Below are 11,377 nucleotides of genomic sequence, written 5' to 3'. Positions count from 1 at the left end.
AACTTGAAGATGAGTTTTGAGAGAAAGAAATCTTGAATTGAGCTGAATGAATCGAGTTACAAAACTGCATCTCATCTCTACTATTTAACCAAGAGAAGAAAACAAAACAAGCTAACTAACTTGATCAACTAACTTTGATCAACGGTTTATATTCAAACTAATCTAACAGTCTACAAATCAATGGCCTAGATTTAACTATCCGTTAAACCTTCTTCCTCACCAATTCTTCCTGTGTGTGCGCGTTGAATCTGCATGGAAGCTGCGGGAGTGACTTGATCAAGCTGCTTGTGTGACTTGATCCAGCTGCTTGAGTGACTTGATCAAGTTGTTCGAGTGACTTGATCAATCTACATAGTTGGTTGCAATAAAGATCAACAGGCATTGTTATTAGTACTATCATTCTCACAGTCACAACCACAGACATAAACCATGGCTGGAGCCCTTTTACTGCTGCTGCTTTTTACTCCTTTTAGCCATGCCTTTCCCTCACTTCTCTCGGTATGTTTTGCTCTTTCATTTCTCTGTTGATCCCCGTTGTATGTGTGAAAGTTGTCTTTGTGTTTGGTAATTTTGCTTTTTTGGTTTGATCTTATGGTTTATTGTGTGTCTGCTTGTCTTCCTGTTTGGTAAATTCTGCTGCTTTGTTTAGTTATAGGAAAGGTGGTTGCAAAAGGTCTGAGATTAGAAGAACAAGGAAAATAGCTACCTTCTATGAGAAATGGCCTTTTTGAGGAATTTAAGGAAATGTTAGGTATGTAGAGAAAAGATTCGACCTTGATGGGAATTTCAGAATTCTTGATTCTTGGTTTGCTGAGGATTTCGTTGTCAGTGTAGATTTGGTGGAAGTTTCTTAATTGATATAGTAATCAAAGAAACCATTTGTGCTTAAACTGAAAGTTTCCAAAAGAAGAATGTTGAGGTAGTTCAATTTTTCTAGCAAATCGGTCAAGCATAAAAGTATTATGTAACTTACTTGGTTGTTATATTCATTTATCTGTGTATATATATAATAGTAGTAGAACTTGATGTGCATTAGTGAATGAGGTTTAAATAGAACTCTGGAGAAAATGCGTGGATGATTGATACTGCGTTTATCGATAAAAGACGTACTTATTAGAAAACGACTCATCATGAACACTGAATGACTGATCTGAACTAGTAATACAGATTTAGCAGCTTGTTTCGTATTAACATCTTATAGTTCGAAACTCGACCTACCTGCCATCATTGTCAATGGCTGATAATTGTATCTGGTGTAGGAGTTGAATGATCCAAAACCACGACATTCTCGTTTACTTAGGAGTGCTCTGGAACGCCAAACTGTGAGTAAAGAGTTCACTGATTGATTCACACGTCTTCAGCAATATTCGTTCTTCAAGCTGCTGAGACATTCTTGCTTATGTGTCAGTCTGCGGAGCAACAAGCTGAACTATGGAGGCCTTTGCCCAACCAAGGATGGAAACCCTGTCTCCGACAAGACAGTGCCTCCAGTGAGAAATGCACAGCTGAATCAGAGCGTGTATAAACTGAACGGTCTGTCTTAGCAGCGCTGCCAGAGAAATCTCAAGGGTATATTCAAGTGTTTCTCGATGGAGGACTAAACCAGCAGAGAATGGGTGCAAGTACTTCAGTTTATTATTAGGTGGCACATGCGGGAGTTCTGCTTTTCTTGAGCCGGTTGATATTATCTTATCTGGAGTGACTAAGACATATAATCCGTTTATAAAGATTTGTGATGCAGTTGCTCTTGCTAAAATTTTGAATGCAACACTCATAATTCCGCATCTTGAAGTAAATCCTGTTTGGAAAGATTCAAGGTCCTCTTTATTGAGTTCTTACCCTTCAAACGAGTTTTGTTAGGACGAGTCAAGCATTGACCCGAACGAGACAAACGCTCTTTTGTTTTTTCCCTGCAGCACATTTGATGAAATTTTTGACGTCGATCACTTCATTAATGTACTGAAAGATGACGTATTTATTGTCAAAGAGTTGCCCGATGAATACCTTTGGAGCACTCGGGAGTACTATGCTGCAGCGATTCGAGCTAACAGAGTAAAAACAGCACCCGTTCATGCTTCAGCTAACTGGTATTTGGAAAACGTCTCGCCTGTCCTGCAGAGGTTGGACTCCTGCATATTTTTTTCGTTTTCTGGATTTAAAATAATGATAACACATAAGATGCTGCTGCCTTAGTAGAAATATCTTTGTTCTTGCTCAAAACTTCAATTTACGACGATATTTAATTGTTATATTTTTGGGGTTTCAGCTATGGGATTGCTGCAGTTGCGCCTTTTTCCCACCGTTTGGCTTTCGACAATATGCCCAAGGACATCCAGAGACTACGGTGTAAGGTCAACTTCCAGGCTCTAGTCTTTGTTCCTCACATTAGGAATCTGGGCGATTCCCTTGTCAGTCGTATCAGGTATCCTCTCGACACCAACAAAGCTGGGAGCGTTAACTATCTCACAAGAGTAACTGATTCAAAAGACAAACAAGGGAGGGGAAAATTTGTTGTCCTTCACCTTCGTTTTGACAAGGTATGATTTGTTATAATACTCCACCTTTGTCGTCAGCGTGGGAGAAAGTATCTTCATGCACGCACTCTGAGACTGCTTCACTTTTCCTTGGTAGCGTTAAGGTATAATACTTCAGTTTCATTCATGATTCAGGATATGGCTGCTCACTCAGCCTGCGACTTTGGTGGAGGTAAGGCCGAAAAACTAGCTCTTGCCAAGTATCGACAAGTTATTTGGCAGGGAAGGGTGTTGAACTCTCGATTCACTGATGAGGAGCTGAGGAGTCAAGGGCGGTGCCCGTTGACCCCAGAAGAGATTGGATTGCTCCTAGCAGCATTGGGGTTCGACAACAGAGCACGCTTATATCTTGCTTCTCACAAGGTATATCGAGCAATGCTCCTTTGTTTTCTGCGCATAAAGTGTTATAGCTGAACCTGCAGTTTGTTGAAGTTATTTTTTCGCGATTCTGTTTCAGGTGTGGTGGGGAAGCGAGGATCTCGACCTTACGTAGTTTGTTTCCTCTTATGGAAGACAAGAAGAGCCTTGCCTCTTCAGATGAGAGAGCTCAAATCAAAGGAAAGGCCTCATTATTAGCTGCAGTTGATTACTATGTCAGCATGCACAGCGATATCTTCATCTCCGCCTCGCCTGGAAATATGCACAACGCTGAGGTATTTAGTTCTTCCCATCGAATCTTTTCTATAAAGTTGCAATGTCAAACACGAAAAACTCGCATGAGACTGCTTGACAGGTAAAGATCCGTCAAATGGTATTCATACGGGATCCAAGTTTGAATCCTGAGGTATATTTGTAAATTTGAAAGTATACTAACGCGACTCCCATATTTCCAGGTTGGCCATCGAACATATGAGAATATGAAGACGATAAGGCCTAACATGGCGCTTCTAGGGCAGCTTTTCTTGAACAAGAGCCTCACTTGGGTCGAGTTTCATGAAGGGCATAAAAGCTGGCAAGGGCTACTTCGACTACAAAGGTCCCAACAGTCTATTTATACGTGCCCAGCTCCAGACTGTATGTGCAGTGCTTGAGGTTGTTCGTGTGTTTATCGTATCGATCGTTGTGAATTTATGCTGCAGATAGTGTGTTGCTTGTGGCTTGTATTACTTAGAAAATAAATGGTTTCCCTCTTCATTCATTTGGGTATATTTGTAAAATTTGAGGTCGTGATCAGTTATACAACTATCTTGGACCAGAATTTAGGATATGGTTGTAATATGCTGCTCATTTCCACCGGCTAATATTATTTTGTTTAATTAATGTTTTTCATTTTTAAACGTAGTAGCACTTTTCCATTTCTTGTAGCAACAAAAGGCCAAACTCCTACAAATTAGAACAAAGATTATGCATTACAAAAGTCATCTTCAATTCATAAATCGTAAAGCTAAATTAAACATAATAAATATAGTAAGAAGCACAATAATGTGAGCTTTCCATTACTTCCATATTTACCAATCAATCAAAGGGAAGATGTACCTAAGATCATGCAGTAATCTCTAAAATAGCCTGTGTATATGTACAGTTCTGATTATACTTTCAATTAGTGCAGTGCGGGATAGGCCAGATATGATTCTATTTTTGCAGATCTGACTGCTCGTTACTGAGTGAGCCAGGGGTGTTCGGCCTCTTACTGTCGTTTTTCTCATCAGTTACTGCTAGCCCATTGCCACTATGCAACGAGGCCAACTCTTTCGTGTCTTCTGGATTTGGTGGGCCAACCATTTCTTCCTCGATGGGAAGGGTCCTCTTCGAGCCATCCAGAGCAACCCCGAGGACTATATTCTCTTCCAGAGATGGCTTAGTTGCAGGTGTCTGTGCAGCTTGCTTCGAATGTGAAGTTGAATAGGCATTGTCTGATCTTCTGGACCCCAAATCCGGTGAGGAGACTGAGCTTGCATCTTGCCCCACCTTTTGCGGTTGCTTAGAGGAACTATCTGCTGTTGGACTTTGTTCTTCGACAGGCTTGTTATCAGTGTTTGCAACAGTTTTTGCACTGCTACTGTGCTTAGGATCAGATGAGGATTTGGTCTCAACTTTAGGCATTTTACCAGCCTCGGAATCAGCTTTGGTGACTGATTTTTGCACGTCATTTGTTCCCTTGACAGCTTCCTCCCCATTTGCTCGTGCTGATCGAGCCTGGTTCCTAGGCTTATCATCTCCATTGATTTTATAGGATGGTTCAATCAATAGCACTGGACGATTTGACACTCCCCCTCGATCATACATAGTTTCTGAAAATGGTACATTGTCCAAGTCCGCATCAGTATATACTTTCTGAACTGTGCGGATGGGAGTGGCCAGTCGAGCACGATGGTGCCTGATGACTCTGAGTAGATCGAGCATAGTAGCTTCCTGTTGTCCAAACAAATGGAATCAAATACAATAATCAAAACAAATTTGATCTGAACTAGTACAAAAAACCAGGTGTCATGTCAATAAACAGAACGGAAGAAAAGTCTGGAAAAATTTATGCCACTTCTATCAACTTTGCATTTTTGCAACCATGCAGGGATAGGCATATATAATCGACAGATGGGTGATTCTAATTTTACCAGCCTACATCACAAAGAAAGTTTAGACTATGTAATTTCTTATCCTTATATAAGCTATGACCTCCAAAATAATGCATCATTCAGAAGTCGTAAAGAGCGGTGTTTATTGAAAGAGAGCAAAGGCTAAAAAAAGAGTTCTCACCTTAACGCATAAATATTCTTCAAAATGTGAGGTCTTCACAAAGCAGGAGACCATTATCTGTGTAATTGTGTAAATTTGGAGTTATAATTGTATCACAAATGCATATTCCACGTAATGATGAGAAATCTTCACACTTGTATTTTAAATTAAGCTCAATGCAGATGATTTTGTAAACTCTATCTCTCTGTTTGGGGTTTGCTTGGTAGGTGGGGGAGAACATCGACAGTTTTTCACATTAATTTCGACAGAAAAAAAATTCCCTTGAATTGTGATTTAAAAAATTAAATCTCACCATGAGGGCCTGATTTTCAGGATTAATATTGTCCAAGAATACGCGTCTGTGCAATTTCTGTTGTTCCACGTGAGGATTCTTCGCCAATACCTTGCGCATATCAGCTACAATGTTCTGAACAGAGCAGATGACATTTTGAGATGGATCAATGAGAGAATCAATCCATTATTTTGCAAGAGAATTTATCAACTACACAACTCACATTAATTTTGCTGACATCCAAGTGACTGATGGCTAGGTGGGTTTTAATACGCCAATGAGTTTTTTGAGTGAGATTTCTCACAACATTCACAGTAAACTTGTGGTTGGGAATGTGGACAGCTTCACGATCTTCACCTCTTACAATTGTCGGCGACCACCATCCTACATGCTGCAGTCAAGCAACATTAGTGATGACAAAAACATGATATAAGGCTAAGAATCGTTTGTATGTTCACTTTGGAACTAGGCGTTTGCAATTTTCAAGAGTTCATGTGCATTGCAATGTGCAAATAGCAGTACAGGCCAGACAGAAATACAGACCGAGAACAAAATTAAACAGCCAACATACGATTTCGATGTCTTGAGACACCATGCCTTTTAGAATGATGTTACACAGCTATTGTTTCAACAACTATTATAATGAATGTATGAAGATGACCCCATACAAACCTCAACTGTCCCAGAAACATCATAACCTTCAATCTTGGTCTGAATCCACTGATTCACAACGAATGGACGAGTCGCATGAATCATTGCACTTGAAAGGAAATTAGTAAAGATCTGAGAAACAAACCAAGGACTCGTGAGTGTCTTTTATAAGCGGTCTTAGTTTACAAACATAAACACATCTTAAAAATAAGTAAGAAATAAAAAAAAATGGATTGAGATATACTCAATCCATTTTATTTACACCTCACGTCCAGCTAGTGTGAGCAGGACCGTCCCAAGACCCCCAGCTGTGAGCCATTTTTGGGTTGAGAAACCTAACAGCTCCATAAACAATGAAACAGCCGCAACCCACACAGCTGTATATATAGCTTTTCCAGCAAACTGGAAACCCATCTGTCAAGAAGTAACACAAAGAGTGAACTAATTTCAATATCAAATGGAGAGAACACCTGTTTTGTAACTTCCAATTTATGCATGAAAATCCATTGAGCAGAAGCCAAACAAATTTGAACTTGACCGATAGAATCATGGACTCATCACATACAATTACAGAAAATGGGTGGGATTGTCTATGAGATTGGTATCAGATTAAGCTAAATTGTTGGAAAATTGAATCATACAAATAATCATTTTTCGCATAAACGGGCTCTGAAATGCCATTTTGTACCAGCAACAGTTAAATTTTGTTTTAAACCATGCTCACAAGATATAAGATTGATAATCCAATGATACAGAACTTCAATGCTCATAATTCCTGATGCGAGGTAATGCACGGAAAGCAGACAAAATACAGTAAATTCAGAGGATTTGATTTAATTTTGATAATGTAATATACCAACTTCAAGAGAACATGAAATACATACTTATCCATTGACCCTAACTGCTGGATGTCCACTGAAACCCTTTTAACACCTTTACTGAATATTGTTCACTCATGTGGGAATTTTAATTGGTGAGTCACAGGACTACTATGAATAAGACAGGATCCTTATTTACTAATACATAGATAGCTCATTAGCAATAAAATTGTCACAAATGAACACATGTTGCCTTATCACTAACTGAAATGTTTAAGTGGTTGGAGAGTTCTATGTTAGTATGGATAAATAAGATCCTCATTTACTATGATGTACACAATTTGCAAGCATTTTAATGGTTCATACTTCATATTTGTTTAAAAATATGAGCATTTATGTTGTGAGTTATCGCTACAGTGCTACATATCTAGGGAGTCTAAGAAACCTGTTACAGGGGTAAGATAAGCACTATGGAATCATGTAAGAATTCCAGGAGAAGAATTTCAAGGGAAGGAGCTCAATATTGGATAGAGTGTAGATTAAGCAAGTATGCAGTTGGCTAATCTTTTGAACAGTATGGTAAAGTGGTGTAACTGAAGTATCTATGCACCACTATAAGCGAAATAATTATTTGACACTAACAATAGTACAAGCGCATTAAGAGATCCTGTAAAGTGAAACAAAGAGTGGGAACATACATTTCTAGTATCTTTGGAGTCATTTGTCTCCATTGCAAATTTTTGTGCTTGTAGGATCAGACTGCATAAAATAATTAAAAATTTAAAACTGACAATAGTTCTCACAGATGTCAACTTGAAAAGTAAAAAAAATTGGAATAACAGATATTGAGATCAGGAAAAGTATGACTAAAATCATTAATAAGTATTTTCGAAATACACTAATCAGGACATTTCATATAATATTTGGACTTATCTATTGTATATTTTGCTCAAATAAATAGCTTAGAAAGAAGAGTAAAGAAGATAAAAAAAATCGGACAACTGATAAATTGGTGGCATTCTACTCAAGCGAGGAAGGGAGATATCTTATCTGAGAAGGGCGTGAAGGATTCTCCAAATACATAAGTGTATGATGTAACTTTTCGTACGCATATATGAGCATGGACATATAAATGAATGCTATATTCAACCAGCAGGAAGCTCTGACGAATATATGAATATGCACGAGAATCTCTAAATGCATAAGTGTATGATGTAACTTTTTGTACGCATAATATGAGCATGAAAATATAAATGGATGTTATATTCAACCAGCAGGAAGCTCAGACGTATATACATGAATATGTACGAGGACCTTAGCAAGTCCAGCTGCCAATATACGTGAAAATAATGATTGGAACCAACCTCGTCAATTTAAAGCAAAAGAAAGTATAGAGTATCAACATAATGTAAACAAAAATCTTTAGGAATCAACACCTGTCAGTAAAAAGGTATGAATACGGACCTTGACAGACAATATGCAAAGCCCAGCACTGATGACAAAGATCTGACAAAATTTAGGAGCCTTTGTTTAACAATCTGACCTGCTTTTGTTGGTATAGTTACTGGATCCAATGCTCTGTAAGATGCAAATTCTTGTTTAGTGAACTATGAGATCTGATTTTTCTATCTTTTGCTAACAAACATACTAACCTGCAAATAATGATTGCTCCTGTCCATAGTAGCAATGGCCGAACATAAGATGTTGTGATTTGATAAGTACTACTCTTTTTCCAAGTATTATCACCCTTCTGCGTATGTGCAAATTTACTGTAATTGATTAGTTGATGACTTACAAAGGTCAAGCACTCAACTAAGTTTCATAGACCCATCATACAAAGGTATTAACAATAGAAAAACAGGCACAAGAACTAAAATATGAAAAAGAATGCAATACATGGAAGAGTAAGTTTCTGCTAAGTCGCACAAGTGGCCCAAGTCCCCATACAGCAAAGATAATAATACTGACGGCTGAAGCCAGTTTAATCACAAGAGGACTTCCTTGCAAACGATTAAATGATCTGCAAGGCAGAAACTTTTGACTTACCAGAATTGACTAAGAAATATTCAAAAATACAGCTACAGAATATATATATATATAACAAGTTTCACACAGTTTCACATCAATCAATTTTTCATGTTCATAACTAATGCTTCAACAGGCTTATTTCTGGCTTCAGCATTCTTCTCAGAAAGACCAGAAGAGGAAAGAGATGTTGAAGAGGAATAATTACCTTGCTAATGTCAAGGTTGCATTCTTTACATAGTTAATGTCCGAAGGCGCGCCTGGATTTAAAAAACAATGGCACCTAAGCTGGTTATTTCTACAAGGAATGGTGCATACTCTTGGATTTATTCTCTTCGAAACATTGGAACTCCAAGAATGGTGTTGCTGAAAATGTTATGAATAATAATGTCAAGTGCGGCCAAGAACAAAGAACTAACATGCAGGCCAAATTTTCATGAAGAACATACAATTATCAAATCCTTAGTACAATAAAATTCACTATACAATCGGTTTACCAAAAAACACGAATTACTGTAATAAACCAAAAAGGCCCTGCAATTCCCATCAAAAGAAACAAACCTTTTAAAATCGAGACCTTTAACCGAAAATAAACTGCAAAAACAAAATGAGAATCCCCCCTTCCAGAAAACCATCAGAAATAGGGCTCAAAAATAAAACAAATCCAATCACGGAACATACCAACGATATTGAGGGCAGATTATCGCTCGATAAACATAATCTGCTTTTTGCATTCGGATTCTGCAGCTAGAAATTGATTATGATCAGAAAACATCAGAGGAAAGATAGCTGACTTGGGAAGGAAACCTACACTGTTCCGAATAGAATAATTACCTCGAATCTCTTACTGCACACCATTGTTTCCGGCAATTTGCGAGCTGCCAGGGAGAGCTGCAGAGAACCAGACACAGTCATTTTCCTTACTTCGCCTCCCGCCTCCCTCTCCTCTCTCTCCACCTATGCAAATGATATGGATTCGTCGAATTACTATCGTTTTTTTTGTGTAGAAGAGTAATTACTCGATGAAAAATGGAATATATAATCTCCAAATTGGATTTTAATAGTATCTAGTGATAAATTTATTTCTAAATTGGGAATATGCATATTTAATTGTGTAGAGTCAATTATTATGATAATAAATAAATTTAGTGGAAAGGTGAATCGAGCAAGGGGCTGTTAGTGAGGCCTCCACCCGAGAAGGTCCCTCCAGCCTGCATGCTTCTACCTTTTATAGATGCGGACATAGCCTTCTAGAGTTTTCGTAGAAATCCCTATTCTACCCTTCAACTCCGAGGCTTCCTCCGTCTAGCAATTTTCTTCAATTGTTCACCCTTTCGCCAGTTTCCTAGGACCATGCAAGCGTCCTCTTCTTTCCTGGATCTGGCGAAAAACTTCACATACCTGACTTAATTCAATGCGTTAGACCCAGTAATTTCATGAAATGACCCCTAGACCGATGCATGAAATTAGCCTTATCAACTGCTCACACTTAAACCATGCTTGTCCTCAAGTATGAAAGACAAGAAAATAGGAATAAGGCGAATTTCAATGCATGGTTACCAAGTAAACTTTAAAAAAAGAAAACAAAACAAACTCCTAGACCTAAGCAACTACGGACTTAGAAAAGAAAATAACACAAAGAACAGAAACACAACAAAACAACAAGCATGAACTAGTTTCGAATTTTTAAGCTACTATCCCCACAAGTTTAAGTTCAATCTGATCGATTACAGTCTTCAAATCTTCCCCCTTCCTTCGTCTGCCTAAACGGTCTGTCAGTTAGTCAAGATAGCCTATTGATTTCCCATCTGTTAGGTTCGCTCGATCACTCATTCCTCACCAGGGATGTTAGGATAAAAAACGCTCCAAAGTTAGAGTTATACCACTGATGCGTCGGGTTATGAGAGTTTTCTCCCTATTCTTCCTCCTTTCCTATGAATTTCCCTGGGCCAGGCTACGATTTTTTTTTTTTTCATTTTTCTGTATTACAACCCCCTTTCCCCTGGACTTCGTCCAGCTTATTCCCCTATTTTTTTTTTCCTTCGTATATTATATATATACTTTTTTTTTCTGGACTTCGTCCAGCTTATTCCTCCTTAACCCATTTTTTTCTCCTTCATACTCTACTCCCTAAGCATCAAGTGATAGCCCATTATTTCATGTTAGCTCTAAAAGTGTTTAGGCTTATAAATCTCTTTATAGTAGGGCTGTACAGTTAGGTTATCTAAGGCGTTTCCATCGTCCTAACTTCATTCAAATCGCATTCGGCTTATGAAGGAAGAAAGTGTCAAAGTTGATCTGCTTTCTCTCTTCAATCACTCTTACTAAGGGGATCTTGCCTATTATCTAGCTAGCTCATGCGAAGCACACATCCTAAGAACACA

At 38.3% G+C, this 11,377-nt stretch overlaps 2 protein-coding genes across 2 annotated transcripts; one reads left to right on the top strand and one right to left on the bottom strand.

Annotated features, from left to right (window-relative positions):
• Nucleotides 1–360: 360 nt before the first annotated feature.
• LOC121773753 (O-fucosyltransferase 39-like) lies at nucleotides 361–3,794 on the top strand. The gene is made up of 10 exons (XM_042170671.1): nucleotides 361–498; nucleotides 1,260–1,322; nucleotides 1,409–1,490; nucleotides 1,548–1,618; nucleotides 1,729–1,817; nucleotides 1,917–2,120; nucleotides 2,267–2,537; nucleotides 2,670–2,911; nucleotides 2,992–3,187; nucleotides 3,368–3,794. The coding sequence occupies exons 1-10, from the start codon at nucleotides 430–432 to the stop codon at nucleotides 3,563–3,565; spliced, it is 1,485 nt and encodes a 494-aa protein (XP_042026605.1). The 5' UTR covers nucleotides 361–429; the 3' UTR covers nucleotides 3,566–3,794.
• Nucleotides 3,795–3,942: 148 nt separating this feature from the next.
• Nucleotides 3,943–9,908, bottom strand: LOC121774274 (mechanosensitive ion channel protein 2, chloroplastic-like). The gene is made up of 13 exons (XM_042171175.1): nucleotides 9,828–9,908; nucleotides 9,675–9,740; nucleotides 9,202–9,359; nucleotides 8,865–8,988; nucleotides 8,621–8,718; nucleotides 8,433–8,546; nucleotides 7,667–7,727; nucleotides 6,415–6,564; nucleotides 6,172–6,282; nucleotides 5,723–5,890; nucleotides 5,521–5,634; nucleotides 5,229–5,285; nucleotides 3,943–4,886 (listed from the first exon to the last, which is right to left on the bottom strand). The coding sequence occupies exons 1-13, from the start codon at nucleotides 9,906–9,908 to the stop codon at nucleotides 4,107–4,109; spliced, it is 2,082 nt and encodes a 693-aa protein (XP_042027109.1). The 3' UTR covers nucleotides 3,943–4,106.
• Nucleotides 9,909–11,377: the final 1,469 nt, after the last annotated feature.

This window comes from Salvia splendens, chromosome 17 (assembly GCF_004379255.2).
Source record: "Salvia splendens isolate huo1 chromosome 17, SspV2, whole genome shotgun sequence".
Taxonomy (NCBI): Eukaryota; Viridiplantae; Streptophyta; class Magnoliopsida; order Lamiales; family Lamiaceae; genus Salvia; species Salvia splendens.
This window is presented reverse-complemented; position numbering and strand designations above follow the sequence as displayed.

What these genes read in the sequence shown, in the direction of transcription:
- LOC121773753 (XM_042170671.1), top strand. Translation starts at nt 430, where the DNA reads ATGGCTGGAGCCCTTTTACTGCTGCTGCTTTTTACTCCTTTTAGCCAT. An exon ending in CCGACAAGACAGTGCCTCCA is followed by an intron (nt 1,491 to 1,547) that starts GTGAGAAATGCA and finishes CTGTCTTAGCAG; the next exon opens with CGCTGCCAGAGAAATCTCAA. An exon ending in TAAACCAGCAGAGAATGGGT is followed by an intron (nt 1,619 to 1,728) that starts GCAAGTACTTCA and finishes CCGTTTATAAAG; the next exon opens with ATTTGTGATGCAGTTGCTCT.
- LOC121774274 (XM_042171175.1), bottom strand. Translation starts at nt 9,908, where the DNA reads ATGACTGTGTCTGGTTCTCTGCAGCTCTCCCTGGCAGCTCGCAAATTG. An exon ending in ATCTGCCCTCAATATCGTTG is followed by an intron (nt 9,360 to 9,674) that starts GTATGTTCCGTG and finishes TAACATTTTCAG; the next exon opens with CAACACCATTCTTGGAGTTC. An exon ending in AAGAATATTTATGCGTTAAG is followed by an intron (nt 4,887 to 5,228) that starts GTGAGAACTCTT and finishes TTTGGACAACAG; the next exon opens with GAAGCTACTATGCTCGATCT.